The sequence below is a fragment of the Hippopotamus amphibius genome, chromosome 4 (genome assembly GCF_030028045.1).
Source record: "Hippopotamus amphibius kiboko isolate mHipAmp2 chromosome 4, mHipAmp2.hap2, whole genome shotgun sequence".
Lineage (NCBI taxonomy): Eukaryota > Metazoa > Chordata > Mammalia > Artiodactyla > Hippopotamidae > Hippopotamus > Hippopotamus amphibius.
The window spans coordinates 11,872,681-11,897,402 of NC_080189.1; the positions used below are offsets into that span (position 1 = coordinate 11,872,681).

Genomic DNA, 24,722 nt, shown 5'->3' on the forward strand with positions numbered 1-24,722 from the left:
GTCTACAGTCCCAGATCCACTTCTCTAGGTGGAGCTCTCTGCACCGCCGAGAATCCCGCCCGGCACGCGGTGCACCACAGGGCGCTGACCACTAGGGGGCAGCCCTTCCACGCAGGAGCCGCCGGGCGGCGGGGACGCGGCAGCCTCCGTTCCCGGGCGCCGCACCCAAGGACGCGAGGGGAGGGGGCCCGTCTCCGCGTGGGACCAAAGCGGACCCTCGGCCGTGGGTTACGCTGTTGTTGGGGGCTTGTCTGCCCGGAGTCTGGCTTATAGGAGACTCGGCGTGTGCTTTCCCCACCACGTGTGACGGCAACCTTGCGGAGCTCCCCCTCGCCCCGCAGGAACCGTCGGAGAGTGTGGGGGAGCCGGTTTCTGCCGGGACACAGTCAGGCCAAGAGGCCCCGCCTCCCGGGGGACCGGCTGCGCACCCCGCAGGAGCGGGCCGAGTCCAGGGCACCGCCCAGGTGCGGCGGGCGGGGAGGGGCCGCGGGGAGGAGGGGGCGGGCCCCAGCCCTCGCCCCGCCCCGCCCCACCGGCTACACCCGGACCTTCCGCCACGTCCCGGCCCCGCCCCTCTCCCAGCCCCCTCTCGCCCCGCCCCGCCCCGCCCCGCCCCGCCGGCGGCAGCAGGACTGCCAGCCGCTTCCCAGCTCCGGCCCCGCCCCGCCCCCGCCCCTCCCCGCCGGCTGCACCCCGACTGCCCACGGCGCCCCGATTCCGGCCCCGCGCTCCAGCCAGCATCGCGCACCCTCGCCGCCCCAGCGTGAGTTTGCCGATCGGAGCACGTCCGTGGGGTGGGGGGGAGCCGAGCACCTGGGGACACCGATGCGCCCCGAGGTGCCAGATGCAGGCCCGAGAGGGTTCCCGGCAGTCGGGGTGTCTCTGTCTTCTTAGGTTCACGTTCTGGTTTCTTTTCGTTTCAGAATTCTTTCCCTATTTGCTGTTTATCTCAAAACACTTTTCTCTAGCCTCTCTGAACTTGTGAGTCAAGAATTTGACAAAAGTTGTGCGATTGTGAGGAGGTGTGATTGTGAGGGCGTGCGCGCGCGCGTGCACGGAGTTATAGAGGGTGGTAGGCAAAGGTCAGAAAAAGTATTTTATTATTCATCTCCTGGGCTTTTTTTATAATGCTTTTCCTGTAATAATAGGGAGGCCCGGATTCGTGAAGGACCTCCCTTGTCTTGGCAGAGGTGGTTGGCTTAACCCCAGGCTTTCTGATCTCTGCTGCTTTTTCCAACCCCAAACCCGCAGGCTGAGATCACTCGCCCACGCGCTCCGTACTCCAGCTGGGAACTGGTGCTTTTTTGTGAATCCGCTTTCCTGAGGGCAATGTTAAGAAAGAGGTGGTAGTTGGGGAGGGCAGTTTAAAAATAAAAAAAGGAGCTAGAATTTTACAGGGAATACAGGGTGTGCTCTGGAAGCCAAGCCTCCTAGAGATTTGGTGGAGAAAGGGAAAGGGAAAAAGTCTAGAAAACAGTGGAGAGCCCAGACCCTGGAGGCATAAAATCCAGGGTGAGGCACTCAGTTTTTATCTGGGGGAGTGGGTGAAACTGAGGGTTCTGATTAGGAAGACGTGTGAGTGAGAGGCTTGAGGAAGACTCTAGATGAGAATACATCCTGGGGACAGAACCCAGATTGGCTTCATCTAGATATGAATGTAAACTGAAGGGACTGATATTTGAGAGCTACGTGAAAGAAGGTGAACCAGGTGAGGTGGCTGATGGCATATGCAAACGGGAGGGAGGAAGGACGGAGGCAGATGTAATGGAAGGAAGTGGTTTGGGGGTCTGTCAGTTTATACTGTTCCCCAAAGCAAAGCCTGATAGAAGGACCTGAGTGCAGGGGGTTTATCTGGGAAGGGAGCCAGGAACGGTACAGTGAGGACGTGGGGAGGAAGCGACCAGGAAGGAAGGGAAGCCAGCAAGGAAGGGCTGTTTACCACTGTGGGCAGCTGGAGCCCGATTCCTTAGGTGACCCTGTGAGGGGCTCCAGGACACACCTTGGATAGCCCTGAGGCGTTTATCCATGACGCCCTCCCCTGGGTGAAGCTTACCCTGTATCAGCTCACCGCCACTTCAGGGCACCTGCCAAGGTGAGGTTTCCCAGTGCCCAGGAAAGTCCTCCAGGGCAGTCACTGGAATCAGAGGTGGTCCGGGGCACCCAGAGCACCTACTACATGGCTCTTGTCACTTAGGGAAGCTAGAAAGGACAGCAGAGGAAGAGACACTCGTGTTTGCTCAGTGCTCATTGTATACCTGACACTGGATAAGGCATTTTTATTTGCATTCTCTTCATCTTCAAAAACAATCCTCCAAGGGATGTACTATTCTCTTCATATAAATGGAGAGACTGGAGCGTAAGTAATTCATCCGAGGAGCTGCTCTGAAGGGAATGATGAACTCAGTTTTAGGCACACCAAATTTTAAAAGACCTGGTAAACCTCAGTATGCTCCCCCCATGGTGGGGGTGGGGGGGCGGACTTCCTAGTTAGGGCAGATATGATACATTGAGAGGCGTTTCCAATTCATTTAGTCAAAGCTACCAGAACAAATTTAGTTTCTGAAAGATCAACTGACCTTTTCTTCCAGACAAATAAGTCAACTCAGGTCACCTGTCACCTTGATCTGTCTGCCCCTGTGGAATCCAGCCCCACCTTCATTCCACTCAGTTCCTGCTCCTGCATGTGTGTTCCTCCAGCCACCCTGGGGTTCTCTCTGATAACATGCTCTCCTGCAGCATTTCAGGTCTCAACTTAAATGTCAGGTTTCAGCTTCAATGTCACTTTCTCATGTAGGCCTTTCCTGTCACCCAATCTGAGGTAATTTTCCAGTTGCTCGCATCACATCATTATGTTTTATTTTCATCTAACAATGATTAATTGCTGCATTTTATGTTTATCTACCTAATTACTATCCTTCCCCTTCTCAAATATTAGATTCATGAAAGCAGGGACCTTGTCTGTTGTGTTCCTTGCTGTACCCCCAGGCCTTGGCACACAAGGGGAACCTGACAGGCGGTTTTCACCTGAATGCATTTAGTTGTTTTTGTTTTCACTCATTCCTTCATCTGTTCTGACCAAGCTGAGTCTTTGCTTTCTTCTCCTGCAGCTGATTGAACCATGGCGACAACTCCTGCTGCTGCCTTTGAGGCCCTCATGGACGGAGTGACGAGCTGGGATGTCCCCAAAGGCCCCATCCCCAGTGAACTCCTTCTTATTGGAGAGGCTGCCTTCCCGGTGATGGTGAATGACCAGGGCCAGGTCCTCATTGCTGCTTCCTCCTACGGCCAAGGCCGCCTTGTGGTTGTGTCCCATGAGGGCTACCTACTGGACGCTGGCTTGGCCCCATTTCTTCTCAATGCAGTGGGCTGGCTCTGTCCCTCTCCTGGGGCTCCCGTTGGAGTGCACCCATCCCTGGCATCACTAGCAAACATCCTGCAGGGCTCTGGGGTTGAGGCACAGGTTCAACCAGAACCGAGAGAACCCCTGGGGGTTTACTGCATCAATGCGTACAATGACTCCATGACTGCAGAGCTGATCCGGTTTGTGAAACGTGGAGGGGGCTTGCTCATCGGGGGCCAAGCCTGGTATTGGGCCAGTCAGCACGGTCATGACAAGGTGCTGTCCAAGTTCCCAGGGAACCAGGTGACCAGTGTGGCTGGGGTGTACTTCACTGATACGTGTGGGGACATAAGCCGGTTCAAGGTGTCTAAGAAGGTGCCCAAGATCCCTCTCCAGGTCAGGTGAGTGGTGTTTCCCTATGAGAAGTCTGATGCATGTTCACAATAGATTTGATCCCCCCTCTTTGGTGGGTGTCCACTTTAACACACGTGACTTTCCACTGCTTTTCAGAACCACCACAAATAAAAAACAGGACAATTAAAGTGCACTGAGGCCTAAGAAGGGATGGATTCTCACTGCCACTCCCGCCTGTGGCCAAAGCAACAACTGGTCTGTTAGAAAAACTTGTCTTACTCATCAGTCTGTTTAGTGCCTGGGACTTGGAGAGTGTGGGTCAGTATCTCTTAAAGGAAAGCAAAAGCATTTGTTTCTTTGTGTGAGCACATACTATATGGCAGGCCCCATGCAGAAGAGCCTTGCTGTCTTGTCACTTATATTCCAGTGGAAAATTAGGCAGCTAAGGAAACAGATACATATTCTAGCAGGTGTTGCTGAGAGCTACAAGGAAAGTAAAGCAGGATAAGTGATAGAGTGACAGTGAGGGGAGTGGAGAATATTTTATTTGGGGTCATCAAAGAAGGCTTATCAGTCAGGCCTGGTCAGGATTAGTTAGTGTTTCAAACAGAAGGGGTTTACTATGGAGAACTGACTAAGCAGGTAACGCAAGAGCTGAAAACTGCACAGGAGACAGCGAGGTAACCGGGAGATGAACAGCAGCAGGACCGATAGAGAGAGGCAGTGGTCCAGGAGCCCAGGGGCTGCAGCTGCCGAGTGGAGGCTGGGACCGTGCTAGGGCTCTCCAGCAGGAGCCGGGACCCCAGATGGAGGGGCTGTGTGCTAGGACCCGGAGCCTCAGGGAAGACACAGTGATGGCCAGAGACACAGCCTGAGAGAGACGCACGCCTCGGCTCCTTCCTCCTTCCTGCCTTCAGGCTTGGCTGATGGACTGAATGTGGAGTGAGGGGGGAAAAGAGGAGTCAAGAGTTTGGGTGGTCAAGTGCCTTCAAGTCAGGTGTTGCCCCTTAAGGAGCTGTGAAAGACTAGGCGAAGACGGGTTAGGGGAAGTCAGGAGTTTAGTTTTGGATATTTGGGGTTTTATCAGTGACTTATTATCAGTGACTCAGTGTGCTTGGCCACATGTAACAGAAGCCTTGTTATAGTGGATTGACCATGTAGGAGTTGATTTTTCTAACATGACAAAATCCAGGCAGGTAATCAGGCCTGTGGCATTGACTCTCTGCTTGGGGATGACCCGGGCTCGTGCATGCACATTCATTCATTGCCCTTCCTCCCTCTCCCTCCATCTCTGTCTCTCTTGCTGTCTCCCCACCCCCTCCCCCTCCCCCTCCCATCATGATGTTTCACTTTTATCTTTATGGTTACAAGATTGGTACTACTGTTTCAGGCACTATAATTACACCTCGGCAAGAATAAGCTAGAAGGAATACACCTGCTGAATATGTCCCTTTTAATGCAGAAAATAGTATATTTTCTGGGAGCCCTAACCATTAGACTTCTATTATATTTCAGGGGCCAGAACTGGCTCACTGGGCCAACTCTAGCTGCCAGAGGGTCTGAAGGGCTGAATATTTTTAAATGGGCACTGGCACCTCTGAAGAAATCAAGATTCTGCTACAAGGAAGGACAAACACATGCTTAGGGAGCAGGTAGCAGTGTCCTCAGCCCCAAGCCCTGGCGCGCCTGGTCTTCCCTCCCTCTGAGAGGATTGGGAGGTGAAGCGTTACTCAGAGAAGCAGGGTGGATCTGATTCACTCCAACTTGTCTTTGATTCTAAGTGACAAACAGATTAAATCCCATCAACCTAATTGCTCTGAATTGTTCCAAAGGACTTCTCTCCATCACACTAAACCAGTTTTTCTTCAACAACGCCTACATTTTTCATCTCTGCCACTAAATCTGAATTATATTTTTATGTTTGTTTTAACTTTTAATTATGGAAAAGCTCAGACATATGCAAAAGTAGAGAGACTAGTACAAAGAGCCCCCGTGCAGCCATTACCCACCCTCAATAATAGCCAACTCAGTCAATCTGATTTCATCTATAGCCCCACCCTGACTTCACCGCAGATTATTTTGACGCAAAATGCAGACATCATATCATTCCCATATGTTTTTCAATATGTATCCCTAAAGATATAAACCATTTTGAAAACATTAGCACAAGACACCATTGTCACACCTAAAAGAAATAATAATTTCTTAATGTCATAATTCATTTCCATAATTCTTATTTTTTCATAGTTTGCTGGAATTGGTCGTTTATTAAAACCCAAATATTTTGATTGCTTGATATGGCTTTTATGTCTCATGTAATGTTGAGTTTCCTTTCCAATTCTTTTTATCGCTTGCTGCTTTTTTGTTGAAGAAACTAGGTACTTGGTCCTGAACAGTTGTCCCCTAGTATATAGAATGTGTTTCCTTCAAAACAGTCTGATTGAATCCCGGTGGTGTCATTGAATATATTCTTCTCTTCCCTATATTTCTTGTAAATTGGAAGTTAGACCTAGATTCAACAGCACAGACTGGCAAACTATGGCCTGTGGACCAGCCCTGTTTTTGTAAGTAAAATTTTATTGGAACACAGTGGTATCCATTTGTGTACGTATTGTCTGTGGCTGTTTTTGAGCTACAGTGGCAGAGTTGAGTGGTGTCAGTGGAAAACGTGGGCCACAAGCCTAAGATGTTTATTATTGGGGTGCTAAGAAAAAGTTCCCCACCCTCTGATTTAGAGGCTTGACCAGATTCATGTTTGAATTTTATATAAGTCGGTGGGCGACTGCAGTGGCCAAGGGCTTGATCCTTGTAGAACTGGGATAGCAGACAATGTTTTTCCTTACAGTGTGTTTTATAAAATATCAGATATTTGGAAATTCAGTTAATCAAAAAAATAACACTTGCCGCTCAGGCAAAGCTGAGTTTAAGATTTGGTTTTCAAATTTCTCTTCCTATTCTTGATCTTCCTTTAGTTCTTGAAAAGCCAATTTATTTTCATTCAGTTCCAGCTCAAACACCTTCCTCAGGGGAGTCTTCCTCAATGGCTCTATTGAAACTAGGACTAAACTTTCCGTTTCACTTGTCTCCATCTCTTGCCTGAACATCAATGATCCCAATCATAAAAACCCAACATGTTGTACTTGCTAGTACCTGTCTAGCCAACCAAAGTCTAAAGCTCTACGGATACATTAATCTTGCCTGTGTTATTCTCAGCACCTAATGTGTGAAACGTAGTAGAGAGCAGCAGGTATTTGTAGACTCTACAAGTTAATGAGTAAATATATGAACAAATACACATCCTAAACCATGAGAAGAGAAAGGGTGGCCTGGGTACCAGGGTTGAGCCTACAGACAGCTTTGTGTTATATGATAGAATGTGCTGTGTCTCAGAGGCTTCCAGCCTCAGACTAAAACTCAGCTGGAGCTGACTGACCCCATCAACTCTAAAGTCTTAAAAAGCCCTGTACTGAGGCCAAGGCTTCAGCTCAGATTCCTGCCGTCTTCACGCATATCTCCTTTGAGGCTTTCAGTGAACTTTCCTGCCAGCAAATCTTGGTCAATGGCTCCTGAGCTGACAGAACAGGTTTGCTAACTTCAAATCCCTGCAGGAGGCTCTGGAGCTCCTTAAGGAAATTGCCCTGTCGGCCAAGGGGAGGAGCAGTCTCAAAAAACCAACAAAAGGTCCTCTCAAGGGTCCTATCCCCAAAAGGGTCCCATCCCCAAGTCCAATCCTACTGCACACCTAGGTTCACACACCTGAGGAGGTCCTGCCTGTACTTTAACGTGCAAAGCCAGATCCACAGGCATTTGCTGCTTTTATACCAAGACACAGGAGAGTCTGGGGAAAAATTAATCTCAGATCAACAGCTTATCACACTTACACATGGCATAAGTGACAAGGTCTAGAACATATCAGGAGCTGCTCATACAGAAGTAAATACAAACTAGTAGCTTAGGTTTATGCCTCTCAAAGATTGCGAGTAATCGCTCTTGATTTTCACCACAGTCCCATAGGGTGCAAGGCCTTTGTCTGAGGACTTTCAGCTTGTAAGTAGCATTGTTTTGTTTTGTTTTGTTTTTTCATATTCAAGATCCATAAATGTAGAGAGTTTCCAGGAAAAGGTACCCTGAAATGAACCTAGATCCCAGAACTGCCCTCTCCACCCAGTCTGACCAAGTGAATGAAAAATAGCAAGCAGACAGCTGAATGTGGAGGTTTTGATCCTGATCCCACGTACTTCTAGAGCACAAGTTGGTGGGAGTGCCAGTGACCGATGTGTGGCACAGTGTGCAACATCTCCTGACATGGTACCTACCCACCATGCACAACCAAAAGGAAAAAGTTGAAAAGAAATCCAAGAAGTATCATTGATGCCTTTTCATGTTATAGAAGAATGAACACATTGGGCAAGTAGACACTTAAGGGAAAAAACCCTCAAATGTAAAAGCAGCAAAGCCTCTTCAGAATTTGGTGGAGGCAGAAAGGGATGCTGGAGTTTGTCATCTTCCAAAGAAAGTGGTGGGTTGAACCCCTCCAGTGCATTCCATGCCTCGTTGGGTGGAGTAGGCTTTGCTGCAGGTCGTGAAGAGTGGAGGGACCAGCCCCCAGCAAGGACAGCAATAGGTCCCAGCTGATCTTTGTCCTTCAGTTAGACATTCAGACTTCAAGCGATAAGAAGGTGGAAGGAAGCATTATACAGACCCCAATATAGTTTGAGAAGGTGGTGGGTATGATATGTGTCTACAAACAAGCTGGTCTTGGGTAACTTAGAAAGACTATCAAGAGGAACTCACCCATGTGATATCAGAACATGCAGAAGATCTGCTTATGCTAATTGTGGGGGGAAAAAACTGTGTAATAACTATATAAAAAGGCTATGTTACATTTAAAAGGGAAATATTGGAGAGACAGAAATTTAGTGTGGAAAGACGACAGAATCAGTCAGGCCTGGAAGAAAAATATGATCCAGTGAAGAGAACTATGTAATTAGTGAATAAATGCGTGGTGAATACACATTCACTCCTTGAGAATGCTTCACCCTATAACAGAACTTTCTAAATATGTATGTTAAATAAAACGAGAGACAGAATGAGATGACAAAGGGGGATTTCAGAGTGAAGAAAGCAAGCGCCAAACGCTCCAGGGGAAATAGGTCAGGGAGCCAGCACAAGGGAGAGAAAAGACAAGACCAATGTATGGTGACAATGACAGCAGTTCACCTCACACTGAACTCTGGTCATGGCTGTCGTTGCTGTGACAGGTTTTAAGCCTCCACTCGGAAAGCCATCTCCCGTGTCACCTGTTTGCTCAGGTGTGCTTTGGTATGTTCCCTGAGCACCGCCACCTCTCCCTTCCTCTCCTCCTCACTGCCCTCTCTTGCACCTCCTGCTCTGAAGGAACACATACTTTTCCTTTTCCATAAGTGCAGTGTTATTCACACCTTCGTATATTGAAAGCCTGTTTTGCGCAAAATAAAGCAGTTAATTGCCACATAGCCAGCTATGGGCTTCATCCAATGATGCAGTAAATGAGAGATTACTGGTGTGTGCACAACACCACACCATTGGCTTTAGAGACAAACCACCCTGGATTTGCTTCCTGTCCCTACCAGTTATTAGCTAAGAAACAAAGGGCGGATTGCCTGACTTTTCTGTCTCACCTGTAAAGCAAGAATGATAACTTTCAGGTTTATTATAATGATTAAATGAGATGATCTATATGTGTAAATGCCTAGCATAGTATTAAACCTCAGTAAATAATAGCTACTTTCATTATGTTATTATCTAGACAAGTATTGTAAATAGACATTATGTGAGATTTAAATATTGCTGAATAGAAACATCTGTTGAAAATTCCTTGACATCCCATCTTCTGTGCGTGCCTGTCCTTCCTTCCTCTCTCCCTCCCTGCCTCCCTCTCTTCCTGCCTCCCTCTCTGCCTCGCTCTCTCCCTTCCTCCTTCTTTCCTTCTTTTTCTTTTGAGAAACATTTCACCTTTTTAAAAAATTAAAAAAAAATTTTTTTATGATGTGGACCATTTTTAAAGTCTTTATTGAGTTTGTTACAATATCGCTTCTGTTTTATGTTTTGGTTTTTTTGTCTGTGAGGCATGGGATCTTAGCCCCCCGACCAGGGATCAAACCCACACTCCCTGCACTGGAAGACGAAGTCTTAACTGCTGAACCGTCAGGGAAGTCCCGAAACATTTCACCTTTTTACAAAAATATTTCAACATGAATTCAAGCTTATAATGAAAAATGCAAATAATACAAAAATGTATAGAGGAGAGTGGCAAATTGTCTTTCATCACATACCACCATTCCCACTCATGCCTCTGGACTAAGGCAGCAGCTCTTAGAAGTCCGATGTGGATCATCTCAATTGCTTGTCTATGCCTGTGTGTATTCTAAAAAATGATTTTTCTAATGTATCATGCTTGAGAATGTCTGCATTTTTGTTGTATTTACACAAGAAATTGACAGAGTACAGCATTCTAGGCTCTCACTTTCTTATCCTCATATTCTAGCGATATTACACCATTGTGTTCTGGATCTAATCAAGTTTGTCAGTCATTCTGCTCAAATCATCTCTAGCCTTTTTTAAAATTGATCCATCGGATGCCGAGAGACCCCTAACCATTTCCAAATGCGCTTATGAATTCATCAAATCTTAATTTTCTTTGTAGCAATTTTTGCTTTCAGCACTGTTTTTAGGCCCATAAAAATTAATGAAAATTATATCTTTGGAGAGCTTAAGTTCTATTCATAGAAGATATTCATCTATTTAATTCTTTCCTCTTTGAAATCAATTGCATCTCATATTAATACTGGCACTTCTGCTTTCTTTTTGTTGTATTTTCCAGGTATGGCTTTGTTGATTTCCTTGTTTCAATCCTTGTGTACCATTTAGTTTCAGTTGTGTCTTTTATAAGCAGCTTATACCTAGATGTTTTTAGCCTGGTCTGAGAGCATCTGTCATTTCACATAAAAATTTAATCCAATCATAGATAGTGGTAATTCAAATGTATTTCTTACTCCTGCCTTCTTGTTTTCTTATTTTGTTTTTATACTTTCTTTCTACATTTTTTTCTTCTTTGTATCTGACCTAGTTTTCTCTACTCCTTAAATTCTCCCAACATATTGTAGATTATGCTTCTCAGTTCTATTTTTCCATCAGTTACCTTAACATTTTAAATGTAATTCTTAATTACCTGAGAAATATATTCATACATTCTCTGTAGTTGAAAAAAGTACTGATGAGGCAAATCCCCTTTGAATGTCTCTTTGATACCAACCCTTTGTCTCTATCACACAATTCAGAATACTTCTTATACTCTTAGGGTGGTTTTCTCCTGACTTTTTTGACATATATAGACATATATTTACTTTGTTTTATTTTTGTCTTATGTAAATTGCATCACCAAATTTGTTATCTTTTTTTAAATTTTTTACTCAAAAAATGTTTTGGAACATCTGTCCATGTTAGCTCTCAGAGATCTACCTGTTGTTTGTAACTGATAAATAGTAAGCTGTAGTACGATTAAATGCCAGGCTTTTATTTGCTTCTCGTTCATGGTACCATGCACACCATCTTCCCACCCCTTCCCCAGGAACCATGTTGACAACCCAGGATGTCACGTTCTGTAGTTTTCCTCATGTCCATATGATCATTCACGTATATAGTGTATGTATACATATATGGGAGTGCACACACGTCTCTGTGTATATATGCATGTGTATGTGTATATATAGACACATATAAATACAAACATATATACACACATGTACTCCTGTATAAGTGAGAGGGTGAGTCCTTTTTCAGAAGAAAAGTGAGAGGCAGTGCAGCTCAGAGGGCTGCTGTCATCCCATGGCATGTTAACTGTACGTGACTGCCCCCTCATCTCTATGGCCTGTCTTACTGTCGCTACGTAGTACCTCCCATTGGGCACCACACTAGGTGCTGTTGGAACTAGAGACACACAAGATATGCTCCAACCCCTGAGTAACCTTCTGATTCCGTATCAGTGTTTTTAAAAGTAAGTCCAAGAATGTTAGGATACATCCAGACCAATTTTACAGACCACCTACCTCCAGAGTGTTCTGTGTGGATCAGTTTTCAGAATCGTGACTGTGTTAACATTTCTAGGGCTGCCATAACAAAGTACCACAAATTGGCTGGCTTATACAACAGAATTTTGTCATCTCACCTTTGAAGTCTAAAAATCTGGGATCAAGGGGTTGACAGGGTTGGTTCCTTCTGAGGCTGTGAGGGAGAACCTGCTCCAGGCCTCTCTTCTGCTTCTAGTGGTTTCCTGGCAATCTTTAGCCTTCCTTGGCTTGTAGAAGCATCACCCTGGTCTCTGTCTTCATTTTTACATGGTGTTCTCCCGTGTGTGTGTGTGTGTGTGTGTGTGTGTGTGTGTGTGTGTGTGTGTTTCCTCTTGTTATAAGGACACCAGTCATACTGCATTAGGCCCCACCTTATCCTAGCTTAGCTAATTACGTATTCAACAATGCTATTTCCGAATAAGATCACATTCTGAGGTCCTAGGGTTAGGACCTCAACAAATGAATATGGGAGGAGACAGAACTCAAGCCATAACCCTTCATACCCTTAACACCTTAGGTATTAAGGTCCCCATTTATCAGGTATAAAGTCTTTCATTATCAGGTAAACATTCTGTGTGTATTTATGTATTTTAAATACTCACTAACGTGTTGAAGACTTACTATGTATCAGGTACTATATTAGCCAACTCAAGGACGTCATCTTTATTGAATACGCCCAGAAACACGTGGTGGTGAACAAATGGTGGCTTTAAGAGGGGAAGTAAAGTCCACAGGCTCTTCCGGCTGCTCTGCCCAGGGAGGATGCAGGATCGTCCTGACCAGTCAGAGCCGGAGCGCACCAGTGGCCTGCGCAGCTGGACAGGAGCAGTTAGATGTTTTTATAAGACATGAGCGTAAACCTTCACGTTACCAATCTCATTAACACGGCTGTCCATAGGGAAGGTGTTTTATCATTAGCTGGACTCTACAAGGTGCCCATCAGAAGGTTCTGGAAGAACACTTAGCGTGGAAGCGAAGTCTGTAAGCTAAGTGTTGTGACTCAGCATCATCACCCCACAGAATAAGTCTTGAAGCCTCAGGCGGAAAAAGTACAGGCCAGACTGACGCCTGAACCCTTTTGGCATTTGGCCGTGTTGGTTGAAAATGGAATGACAAAACTAAAACAGGATATGTCTCCATTTTCATGCTAAGGAGAAATTAAGGAGGAACTGTACAAGAAGTACTTTTTTTCAGTGATGTTTTGCTACTTGAATGAGTAAATCTTTTTTTTTAACATTTGATTTTTATTATGAGACAAAAGTTTTATGAAGGTAATTAAAATCATCTAAATCCCACTAGCTGGGGACTTCCCTGGTGGTACAACATTTAAGAATCCTTCTGCCAATGCAGGGGACAGGGGTTCAATCCCTGCTCCAGGAAGATCCCACATGCTGCGGAGCAACTAAGCCGACGCGCCACAACTACTGAGCCTGTGCTCTAGAGCCTGTGAGCCACAATTATTGAGCCCACATGCCACAGCTACTAAAGCCCATGCGCCTAGAGCCTGTGCTCTGCAACAAGAGAAGCCACCACAATGAGAATCCCGCGCTCTGCAACTAAGAGTAGCCCCCACTCACTGCAACTAGAGAAAGCCCACATGCAGCAACGAAGACCTAGTGCAGCCAATAAATTAATTAATTAATTAATTTTAAACAAAATCCCACTAGCCAAGGTGATCACTGAAGACATTTTGGTAAATATACTTTGGATAATGTTTCTCTGATCTTATGGATTTTGTTTTTTTGTTTGTTTTTGGCAGTTTGTTTTGCAAACTTTGGCTTATTTAGAGCACACTATTTTGGAATCTGACTTAAAATTTTTTCTATTAAGCATTTTCCAATATTTTCTATTAATTATTTTAATTGCCATATAATATGCAATCTATAGTTAACGGTAACTTATTTAACCAATCTCCTGTTGTTTGACATTTAGAGTATCTACAAATGGGTTTTTTAAATTCTTGAAATACAAAATCTTTCCTGGGTTCATTACATTTTGACCATTTCTCAATAAGAAGTAGTAACTGTGCTCATCAAAGTTAAGTGACAATTTTTAAAAAGAGTGTGTTTGTATAAATCTTCAAGTGTAGTATTAAATAGTTTGCTTGTCACGTGTCCCTAGATCAGAGCTAGCACATGGAGAGGGGGATTTGATGTTTTTCACTGCCTTCTTTTACAAAAATGTTACTCTGAAAAATGTCTTAAATAGGACTACTTTCTCTAGGAATAATAGATCTATTTTTCTAACTTAATTCACTTATATGTTCAACAATAGGTATACCTCGGAGATACCGCAAGTTCAGTTCCAGACCACTGCAATAAAGCGAGTCACACAAGTGACTCAGATCTCAAATGCTGTTAGGGAGAATAAGAAGATTGGCATGAACTGTGTGGTCTTCGTACCCACACAAATTTCTCTTTTCAGTGAGCTCATTTCAGTGGTTCACTAACCGGCTGTAGCCCCTTTGTTCCTTTTCCTTCTTCTCTTTTCCAGGTGTGGGGAGGATCTCAGACAGGATCAGCAGCAGCTGCTGGAAGGGATCTCAGAGCTGGACATCAAGACGGGGGGAATCCCCTCGCAGCTCCTGGTGCACGGGCCCCTGGCCTTCCCCCTGGGCCTAGATGCCTCTCTCCGCTGCTTCCTGGCAGCTGCCTGCTACGGCAGGGGCCGGGTGGTCCTGGCTGCCCACGAGGGCATGCTTTGTGCTCCCAAGATGGGGCCCTTTTTGCTCAATGCTGTGCGCTGGTTGGCCAGAGGCCAGACGGGCAAAGTTGGGGTGAACACACGTCTAGAAAACCTGTGTGCTCTGCTGTCAGAGCATGGCCTGGAATGCAGTCTGGAGCCCCACCTGACGGGTGACTTGCGTGTCTACTGTTGTGTGGCTTACTGTGACAAGGAGGCTAAGAGGCTGCAGGAGTTTGTGGCTGAGGGTGGGGGCTTGCTGATTGGGGGCCAGGCCTGGTGGTGGTCCTCCCAGAACCCCGGCTGCTCCGCTTTGGGTAGTTTCCCTGGTAACATCATAGTCAACTGCTTTGGCCTCAGCATCCTAGCTCGGACTCTGGACCCCGGCTGTTTCCCTGTCCCTACGCCCGAGAAGCGGAGCTACCACTTCCGCAAGGCACTGTCTGAATTCCAGTCTATCTTGAACCATAGGGGTGGGAACTTGGAAAAGAGCTGGCTGGCAAAGCTGGGGGCAGATGGGGCAGCCTTCCTACAGATTCCCGCAGAGGGGGTCCCTGCTTATGCTTCCTTGCACCGGCTCCTGAGGAAGATGCTGCGTCTGTCGGGCCTGCCAGCTGTGAGCCGGGAAAACCCAATTGCCAGTGACTCCTGTGAGGCTACAGTGCTCTGCCTGGCCACGGAGCTGGCACACTCCAGCACTGACTGCTCCGAGCTGGCACAGGGGCTTGGACCCTGGTCCTGCAGCTCCAATAGGTACCCCTCAGAAGACGCCATCACAGTGGAGATTGATGGAAGCAACCCAGGTACAGAATGAGGGGCCTGGGGGAAGGTGGGGCTAGCAAGCTTCGCGGGACATGGCAGGTGCTGAAGCTCAGGTGGGCCAGCTCCACTCTCTATCAGGTACTTTCAGGGAGATGGGGACTGGGGTTCTCCTCCGGGATTAGGAGGGATGCCTGCAAGAAGCGTGGGTGAGTTGAGCTGGGCAGGGCAGGGCTGTACCTCTGGGAGGGGCTGTGAGGCTCCAGGCAGGGTGGAGTCAGTGGGGGAAGAACTCAGCCTTTCCTATGGCTTTTGTCAGGCAGCGGTGATTCCTGGGTGAGTACAGGGCTTTACCTCCTAAATGGACAAAATGCAGAAGTCTCCTTGTCTGAAGCTGCAACCTCTGCTGGCTTGAAGGTAAGGCCAGAACACCTCACACCACCACATCTCAGAGCCACAGAGTTTCACTCTCACCCAACTCATGGCACTTCTTCCAGGAGTGCAGGAAGGCATTGCTCTGCCCACGATACAGATTTCACAGAGGAAACAGTTAAGTTTCAGGGAACCTAGGGGAGTGACTGAAGATGTCAGAGCTCCTAACAACAGATCCAGTCCTCAAATACAAGGCCTCAGATTTCCACCTCCCGACAGGGGTGTGAGGGGAAGGGGCACCTGTTACATATTCAGAACCTCACCCGTTTCCCCAACGTGGCCTTTCTGGGTTTTACCTCTTTACCTTGGTCACTCACAAAAATAGGCCATTATGCAAAATTTAAATTCTTCCTGCCTCAATTCTGAGGATCACTTCCTACCACAGTTAGGGCCTCTTTTGGGTCAGTCTCCTTTCTCGCGCTCACTTACAGTAAATCTGAGAAAATCAGTCCCAGGACTCCAGACAAAATGCACTTAATGTATCTGATCAGGAGGAGAGGCCGGGACAAAGGGAGAAGAGAGAACCTGTTCTCCCCACTCACCCTATATCCCACTGCCTCTGGGTGGGCCTCCCTTCTGTGCACAAAGGCAGGATGAAGGTTCCCTCTGCCTCAGTTCCAGCATCAGAATCACCTCAGGGACTTGAGCCCTGGAGCAAGAGTCCAAGTTCAGAGGTACCACAAGACCCTAGTCAGTATCAACCTCAGGGTTACGCCGGGTCTGCCTGATGGTCGTCCACTGTGAAGCTGTTTAAATCCATATAAAAATGATTCTATGTACCTTTCAGTCCATGTGATTTTTGGAGTGCTGAAATCTCATAGGTTTGCACACACCACTTATAGAAAGGGGAAGCTGGAGTTTTTTAATACCCTCCATCCACACAGTACCACACACAACCCCACACCCACAGCACACGTTGTGGAATCGCCTCTCCAGATACAGATTGGCTGCCACACCGATGACTTGACAAGTGCCAGCAAGCTGTCTCGAGCCCCAGTGGTGACTTACCAGTGCAGTATGGACAGGACCAAACGGTCGGTCTCCTGCCTCTGGGGTGGCCTTCTCTATGTCATCGTGCCCAAAGGCAGTAAACTGGGCCCTGTGTCCATCACCATCAAGAGAGCTGTGCCTGCCCCGTATTACAGGCTGGGTGAGTGGACTGAACGTGGAGGGCAGCGGGAGAGCTGGGGATGCTGCAGTAGTGATGGGCTGGTTGCTAAGGAGGGAGGGAAAAGGATTGGTGGACAGAAGGAGGAGGGACTGTTCGAGGTGCCAGTGGAGGCAGGAGATGAGGGACACCCTGTGTCTACAGAGACTTCAGGACAGAACAGAGGGGTGGGTCTGGGTGCCTGTCCTTCACTTCACAACATGTAGACCTGCATGATAGTAGCTCATTATTTCTGTGTTCTCCTCCTGGAGTTCCCGTTGTGTTTTTCAGCTCAAGGGAAGTTGCGGTAGTGGGTGACAGGTTCCATGATATGTATTCCCAGGTAAGACATCCCTGGAGGAGTGGAAGAAGCGTATCCAGGAGAGCCCAGCTCCCTGGGGAGAGCTGGCAACAGAGAATATCATCTTGACAGTGCCGACTGCAGACCTCCGGGCCCTGGAGGACCCCGAGCCCATGCTCCACCTCTGGGATGAGATGATGCAGGCTATAGCCAAGCTGGCGGCCCAGCCCTTCCCTTTCCGCCGTCCAGAAAGGATTGTTGCTGACGTGCAGATCTCAGCCGGTGGGCGTTCCAGAGGGATGTTCCTAGTTGGTGGACACCATTTATTTGTTATTTTGCCCTTTTTTGGCCTGTAGTTTTCTTTTTTCTTTTCTTTCTTTCTTTCTTTCTTTCTTCCTTCCTTCCTTCCTTCCTTCCTTCCTTCCTTCCTTCCTTTCTTTCTTTCTTTCTTTCTTTCTTTCTTTTTCTTTCTTTCTTTTTCTTTTGTTTTGTAGTGTCTTTGTCTGGTTTCGGTATCAGGGTAATGGTAGCTTCACAGAATGGCTTCGGGAGTGTTCCATCCTCTTCAGTCTTTTGGAAGAGTTTGAGAAGGATTGGCATAAGTTCTACTTTGTGTGTTTGGTAGAATTCCCCTGTGAAGCTGTCCAGTCCTGGACTTGTGTCTGTAGGGAGGTTTTTTTTTTTTCCTTGTTATAGATTCTATTTCACGTCTAGCGATTGGTCTGTTCAAATTATCTGTTTTTTCTTGACTCAATTTGGGCAGTCTGTGTTTCTAGAAACTCATCCAACTCTTCTAGGTTGTCCAATTTGTTGGCATATAACTGTTTGTAGTATTGTCTTAGGATTTTTTGTATCTCTGTGGTATCAGTTGTTATTTCCCCTCTTTCATTTCTTATTTTGTTTATTTCAGTCCACTCTCTTTTCTTCTGGTGAGCCTGGCTAGAGGTTTGTCAATTTTGTTCATCCTTTCAAAACAACCAGCTCTTGGACTTATTGATTTTTTCTACCTTTTAAAATCTCTATTTCCTGTCTGATCTTTGTTATTTCCTTCCTTCTGCTGACTTTTATTCTGCCTTTTTTAAATGTCCAGTATGTGTAAGGCATAATTTTACCAGTAAAGTAAGGGAAAAAAAGACATTCAAGACATGGACCTTGAAGGGGGTGAAAATATGTTTACATGCGAAAAGGTAAATCATGTTCATCTAAAGGGTAAGATTTCACAGGGAGGGTAGAACAGTCAGAAAAATTGGTACTAGGATTTCAAGAAAGCAGTGAGGGTTGTTGGGAGGAGAAGTTAAACAGAAATATCTCCTTCAAACATTACGTCCAAGTTGGCAAGGAAAAGAGGGAGTAAAGAGGTTTATGTTAAATATTCAGAGGTTTAGAGGAAAGAAGGGCATTTGAAAAAAAAGAAGAAAGAAATATCATCCCAACATGCAGAAAATGCCTCTGGACCTGTTTTCTAATCTTTAAGAAAGGACAAGATTTTCACTGTTAAAAAGTATAAATCTGGACAACAGAGGTTTACGTAGGAGAAGGAATGGCACTGCCCTCGCCTCAGGGATCTCTAATTCAGACACAGGGCTGCAGGCTCGCGTGCAAAGGAAACTCACACAAAACGAAGCGCTGAATTATAGTGAGAATGACCGTGTTAAGTATTGATATTCTTTGGGGCCAGACAGAGGGGGAGGCATAACTCTAGTGTGGGAGGCTGGGAAGGAAGGTAGGGATTCTTCAGACCAAGTCAAGGAAAGCGTCTACTTTCCGATCAGCATGGGGATTCTGGAGCTGCTGGTGGCAGCCAGGATGGCGAGGGAGTTAGACAATGGAGAGGAATGAAGGGAGATGGGTTTGGGTGGACCCCTCCCCACCCCATGCCTCACTCTTCCTTTCGCATCCCCAGGCTGGATGCACTCAGGATACCCCATCATGTGCCACCTGGAGTCAGTGCAGGAGTTCATCAGTGAGAATGTCATGAGAAACAGAGGTCTGTGGGGACCCATCCACGAGCTGGGCCACAACCAGCAGAGGCATGGGTGGGAGTTCCCCCCCCACACCACCGAGGCCACCTGCAACCTGTGGTCAGTCTATGTGCACGAGACGGTCCTGGCCATCCCCAGGGCTCAAGCCCACCCAGCTCTGAGCCCTCCAGAACGAGAGAAGAGGATCAAAACGCACCTGGGAAAGGGAGCCCCCCTGCGTGACTGGGACGTGTGGACGGCTCTGGAAACATATCTACAGGTACTGAGCAGAAATTCAGGGAGGTGGGGGCCAGCAGACCCTCGGTCGTGAAGCGTCCTGGATCCCAGGAGCTGTCCAGCTCCCTCACCACCCGCACCAGCCTGAGCCCACCCCCTCCCCTGGCTGCACGGCGGTGCTTCTCAGGTCCCACATCTCTAAGATGGAGATAATGACGCCTGTCCCCCTCAGCTCCTGTGCTCTTGTGATGATACGTAAGAGGAAATGAAAAATATTGTGAAAAGAAAATAAGTAGAGAGAAATACAGTTTCTTGGTATTGGTCTCAATATATTGGTCAGGAGCGGCAGCTCTGAGTAAGACACTCCCGAGACTGAGTCACAGCTGTCCCCCTCACTGGTTTGTCCTTTGTACCCTCGTAAGTGCCTCGGAGACAGTGATTGTTTTGCTTCACTTTGCTTTCCCTCACCTTAGTTTTATGAGTCAAGTGAGTGCTTCGTCCCTTCATAATTACAGTGACGTGTTAGAGGCAACTGCATCTCAAGAAGGCCTCTTAGAAGGTAAACGTGTCAATGAGGTTCTCAGACTTCCGTCACCCACTTGAACCCAAAATGTCTTTGGAATGAATAAACAAATAACTAACCCAATGGGAGAACACCAAAGTCCCAAAGCAAGTTGATTTCCTGTGAAGTAAGCATAAATCCCTTTCCCCTCCCCTGTCCTGCTTTGAATTTTAATATTTTCAAGTTGTCAAAGCCACTCCCCATATCAGATCTCCTATTCTGTCTACCATGACCCTTTATATAGTGGGCTTTGCCCGCTTTTCACAGGCATATACTGAGTTAAAGAATTGAAGCATCGTGTCCAATATCACACGTTTAAATGATAGACCCAGAACCTAAAGGCAGGAGTTGATGAGAAGCCCAGGTTTTGCACTTCCAAACCCTCTCTTTAATTTTTCTTTTCACTTATTTTCTGAAGAGTGAGTGTGAGACAGCTCCAGTCAATGAGATAACTGCGTTGCATCAGCTCAGGATTCTTCTAGAGCCAGTCTGAGGAGCTACAGGGAAACAGACCTTACAGGGTAGTTGCCACTGAAGTGTTAAGGCAAAGCCCTAATTCCACCCTACCTACTGACCCACTCCCTGAATATCATTTTGCAAAAGCTATGGGGAGACCCCTCATCTTGGAGTCTGAGACTTGGCCTCAGGACAGACAGACACCTTCCGTCTTCTCCACCTGCAGGAGGTCTGCTCCCGCTGTTGCCTAGCACAAGTCCTCAGCAGCCTCTTCTCTGTTTCTAAAGCCTCTTCAGTTTTTCCAGCATCTTGCTTCAACCACCTGCCATCCATCTTCCACACCACTCCCCAAATAATCTGAATACTCCATGTTTAAGCTCGTCAAGTGTTCACCTTCTCACACAGAATAAAGCAGAAGCTGCTTAGCTGGGCGCAGAGGCCCTTTATCATCACACCTTCGCTGACACCTCCAGCTCCATCTCCCAGTTTCCCAGCTCCATAATTATCCTTCAGTTTACCCAGCTGCTTCCCACTGTGGACACATCTTGCTGTTTTCACTTCTGTGCCCCCTCATGTTTCCTTCCTGCAGCTGAAACAGGCTTGAACATCTTGTCTATTACCTGTCAAGTCACCCATCAAAATTCAGCTCGACTGTCCTCTTCTCCCAATGTCATCTCCTTGACAAGCTGTTTTTGTAATTTGTTTACTTACATGTCTGTCTCTCCCATTGGCCTCCTGAAGGACAAGGGCTCTTAATCATTTTTGCCTAGCTCAATACCTGGCACATTGTAGATATTTAATCATGTTATATGTGTAATAAACGTTTGATTGTCAATACATTAATTAATAGAGATGAGCAGGAGGACTGTCAAAGGCCAAGCAGTGAGAGCACAGCAGTGTGGTCAGAGGGAGGCTGATCAGTGTCATCTGTCCTTGGGCTTTTACACCCCGGGGTCAGGACTCTCCTCCACAAAAGGAGGAGGTCTTGGGAACCCCAAGATCCCTGCTGATTCTAAATCTCTATAATCTTAGCGAATAAGAGCCTCCTGCATGGCTTTCAGGTGGGCTCTTCCTTATAAAGTATGAGCCACTCTCGTTTGTGTCATACCTGCTTCTTCTTTGTTTTGCCCCAAAGTGTTCCACAGAGAAAAACGGCCTTGAAAATAGTCACAGCTCTGAGATGGCTGAAAAAAAGAAAAAAAACAAGGATTTTATTATGTCTGGAAGGTATCAGAAGTTCCCAGATTTTGGCTCCCAGTCCCCATCTCAGTCAGACTCAAACCTGTCTGATGCCTGGGAAAACACTTAGGAACTGGGGATATAATTTTTTCAATAAAGATAATAATGATAACTGTCATTTATTGAGTATTTACCTCTTTTCAGATGTTAGTTTCCTTGTGTAGTTGCCTACTAGATTCAGGGGGTACAGGGTTTGTGGCCAAGAACCAGAAGGAGCCCACGGGATTGTGTTTATGTGCAGAGGTAAGATGGAAAGACAGGGGCAAGTAAAGAAGTGAAGCTAGTGAATTATTCAGAGGGAGAAATGAGATGCTCTTGTGAACACACATGTTGAGGTACTTTCACATGCTTGTACCTCATCCTGCCCCTTCCTTCTCTCCCAGCTCCAGGAGGCCTTTGGGTGGGAGCCGTTCACCCAGCTCTTTGCTGAGTACCAGACCCTCTCTGGCATCCCCAGAGACAACGCTGCCAAGATGAATCTGTGGGTGAAGAAGTTCTCTGAAAAGGTGCAGAAGAATCTGGCTCCTTTCTTTGAGGCTTGGGGCTGGCCTGTCCAGAAGGAAGTGGCTGCCAGCCTGGCCTGTCTGCCTGCGTGGCAGGAAAACCCCATGTGGGTGTACATCCAGGCTGAGGGCTAAAAAATGTGCACCAAGGGGTGTGTGTGGAGGGGGAGTGATCCCTCACCAACTCCGCCACCCTGCTTCTTGCCTACTGTGCCTTGAGCCTGAATCCTACTTCCCGTCCTCAGGAAGCCCTTTAAGGTCCTAAGACAAAGTGAGACCAACTTTCTTAGGAAAATGCTGCTGTGCTTCTTTTATTATTTCTCCGCTTTGCTCTTGCCCTCACCGAGAGACTTGCTTCACCATCCTCGTCCTCCAGCAGAGGATGTTTCATCTTGCAGTCTCTTGGCTTCTGTTTATGAGCAATAGTTCTAAACACCATGGATTCCTTTATAATCGGATATCACTTCTTCACCCCAGCCGGCCCTGAACAAAACTCTTGATTTCTGCTCTGAGAAGCTTTCTAACAGCAAGCGAGACAGGCTGGTGTGACGGAGAGAGCCCTGTACCAGCTTTGTTTCTATGGAAAATCATTGAACTCTCTCTGCGTCTGGATTCTTACCCATGATATGGGGATAGAAATCTATTGTTGGATGATGTGAACATGTTTGAACACCACCTGTATATGCATGTAAGGGAGCTCTTCAGCTTTCACCAAGCCCCATAGCGACCTGTCTGCCAGTTTCAGGTGGACAACCTGAAAACTGAAGCTCCCTTCAGAGTCGACCTCCTTGAGGTTAGCATTCAGTCCTTGTGTGAAAGTTTTTAGTGAACATCAGTGTTGTTCCCAGACATGGTATGATAGTCTTCAAGATCCTAGCCCATCCTATATGTCCTTTCTCCTGCCTCTGGAAGAATTGTTGGATATAACCTAACCCCAAGAATGGTGTAAACTCAAAAGAGATGGTGTGAACTCAAACTGGAGGTTACAAAGCTATTGGAGTTTGCTCTTCTTGGTTAGTTTCATCTTTGACTACTTTTGCTTCAACCAAAGGAAAAAAATCATTCTAGCATCCCTACCAACTCCATAAGCCTGTTGGTTCTTAGCGCAAAACAGGCAGCTGCCTCCTCTGGTCACCTTGGAATCAAGGTACTGTCAGTTGTTGACAGCTGCTGTGCTGAGAGGGCTGTGGACAGGACGGGCTCCAATGGAACAGGACTCCTGGGTGCAGCAGACCGAATTAACCCACACTCATTTATTATCCCACAACCCAGCATCCCCAGGCTTTCTCATAATTTCATTCCAACCCATCCTGGCTCTTTGGCTGGGTTGCTTTCGAAGTAGAAACTCATCTCCAGGATTAATGGGGTTTACACCTACCCATTTCTTCTAGCTTGTTTTTAAACCATATTTTTGTTGTTTTCAATATCATTCCATGGGCTTTGTTGAAAGAATAGAGCAGCTCCTCAGATGGAGAACTGACCTAGGGAATGTCTTTTTCTGCATCCCATCAGTGCATTCTTCTCCCAATTCTAGGATAATTTCCTCTTGTTTCACTAGTGTCTTTTTCAGGTGCTTTTCACATGAAAGGTGCTCAATAAATATTTGTTAATGAAAGAAGAGTAATGACACCTAACACACAATGAGCAGGCATTATGTCCCAGGCATTGTGTGAGGTATTTCCTATGAATTATTTCATGGAAACTTCACAACAGACCTCTGCGGTTGGTGTTATTATTATCCCATTTCATAGACAAGAAAACGAACGTTTAGAGATATTAGATAACTTCTGGAGTCACAAAGCTAATAAGAGGAAGAGCTGGGGCTTGACTGAAGCCCAGAGCAATGAAAAAGTTGTGGCAATTTATTCCATAAATGATTTTCAGTTTAGACAGAAATTCACCTAGAAAATGGAACTTCAACAAAGTTCTGACTTACCCCATGTTCACTACTGAATTTTTATTAAATATCAAATGTAACCACCAAGAGAGTATTCATACCTGATTTTGTGGTTATCTCAGCATGTTATTATCTTCCATACAGGTTGAGAAAGGATTTGAACCCAGGTAATTCAACTCCAGAACTGGTATTCTTACCCATGATGTTAGGGATGAGTAAATGAATGGATGATGCTAGGTTGCCATAGAGACAAAGACAAAACCTGACCTTTCCCCACATTCTCTGTAGTGGAAGTTGGAGCCCTTCTCCCTCTTACAGAGAGACTATCTCTGTTGCTTGTTTCTAAGTTCGGAATTAATTGTGTGTAATTGGGACACTCAAAGTATTCTGTATTCGAGAGCACACTAGCTCCCAAGGATGTCAATGCAGGTCTATGAATCATCAATAAATGCCATTTGCCAGGAACTGTTATAAGTGCTTTTTATTTGTTTATGCTCTCAATAGTCCTACAGAATAAGTGCTATGACTGTCTCCATTTTTCAGAGAATAAAGCAGAGATACAGGGGTAGCACGTGGTGAAACCACATATCCATCCCTGGAAGTTGGACCCAGGGCCCACACTTTAGCCAGTGTACTGTATACTACTGTACATTATATTACTGGGTCTGCCCCAACCTGCAGCTCTACTTGCATGGAACTATGTATGTGGCTACTGAATCACAAAATGACCAGGTAAAAAGTACT

General features: G+C 46.4%; 1 protein-coding gene across 4 annotated transcripts; it reads left to right on the forward strand.

The window, feature by feature from the left end:
• The first annotated feature begins 641 nt into the window (after positions 1–641).
• On the forward strand, positions 642–24,437 carry TCAF2 (TRPM8 channel associated factor 2). Of its 4 annotated transcripts, none has more exons than XM_057731381.1 (8): positions 642–763; positions 3,108–3,741; positions 14,296–15,287; positions 15,563–15,660; positions 16,612–16,825; positions 17,166–17,405; positions 19,027–19,364; positions 21,962–24,437. In XM_057731381.1, the coding sequence occupies exons 2-8, from the start codon at positions 3,119–3,121 to the stop codon at positions 22,214–22,216; spliced, it is 2,760 nt and encodes a 919-aa protein (XP_057587364.1). In that variant the 5' UTR covers positions 642–763; positions 3,108–3,118; the 3' UTR covers positions 22,217–24,437. The 4 variants fall into 4 exon arrangements, with proteins under 4 accessions (XP_057587364.1, XP_057587363.1, XP_057587365.1 ...); XM_057731380.1 differs by lacking the exon at positions 642–763 and adding an exon at positions 1,381–1,708; XM_057731384.1 differs by lacking the exon at positions 642–763 and adding an exon at positions 3,851–4,012 and having other exon boundaries at positions 3,612–3,741.
• Positions 24,438–24,722: the final 285 nt, after the last annotated feature.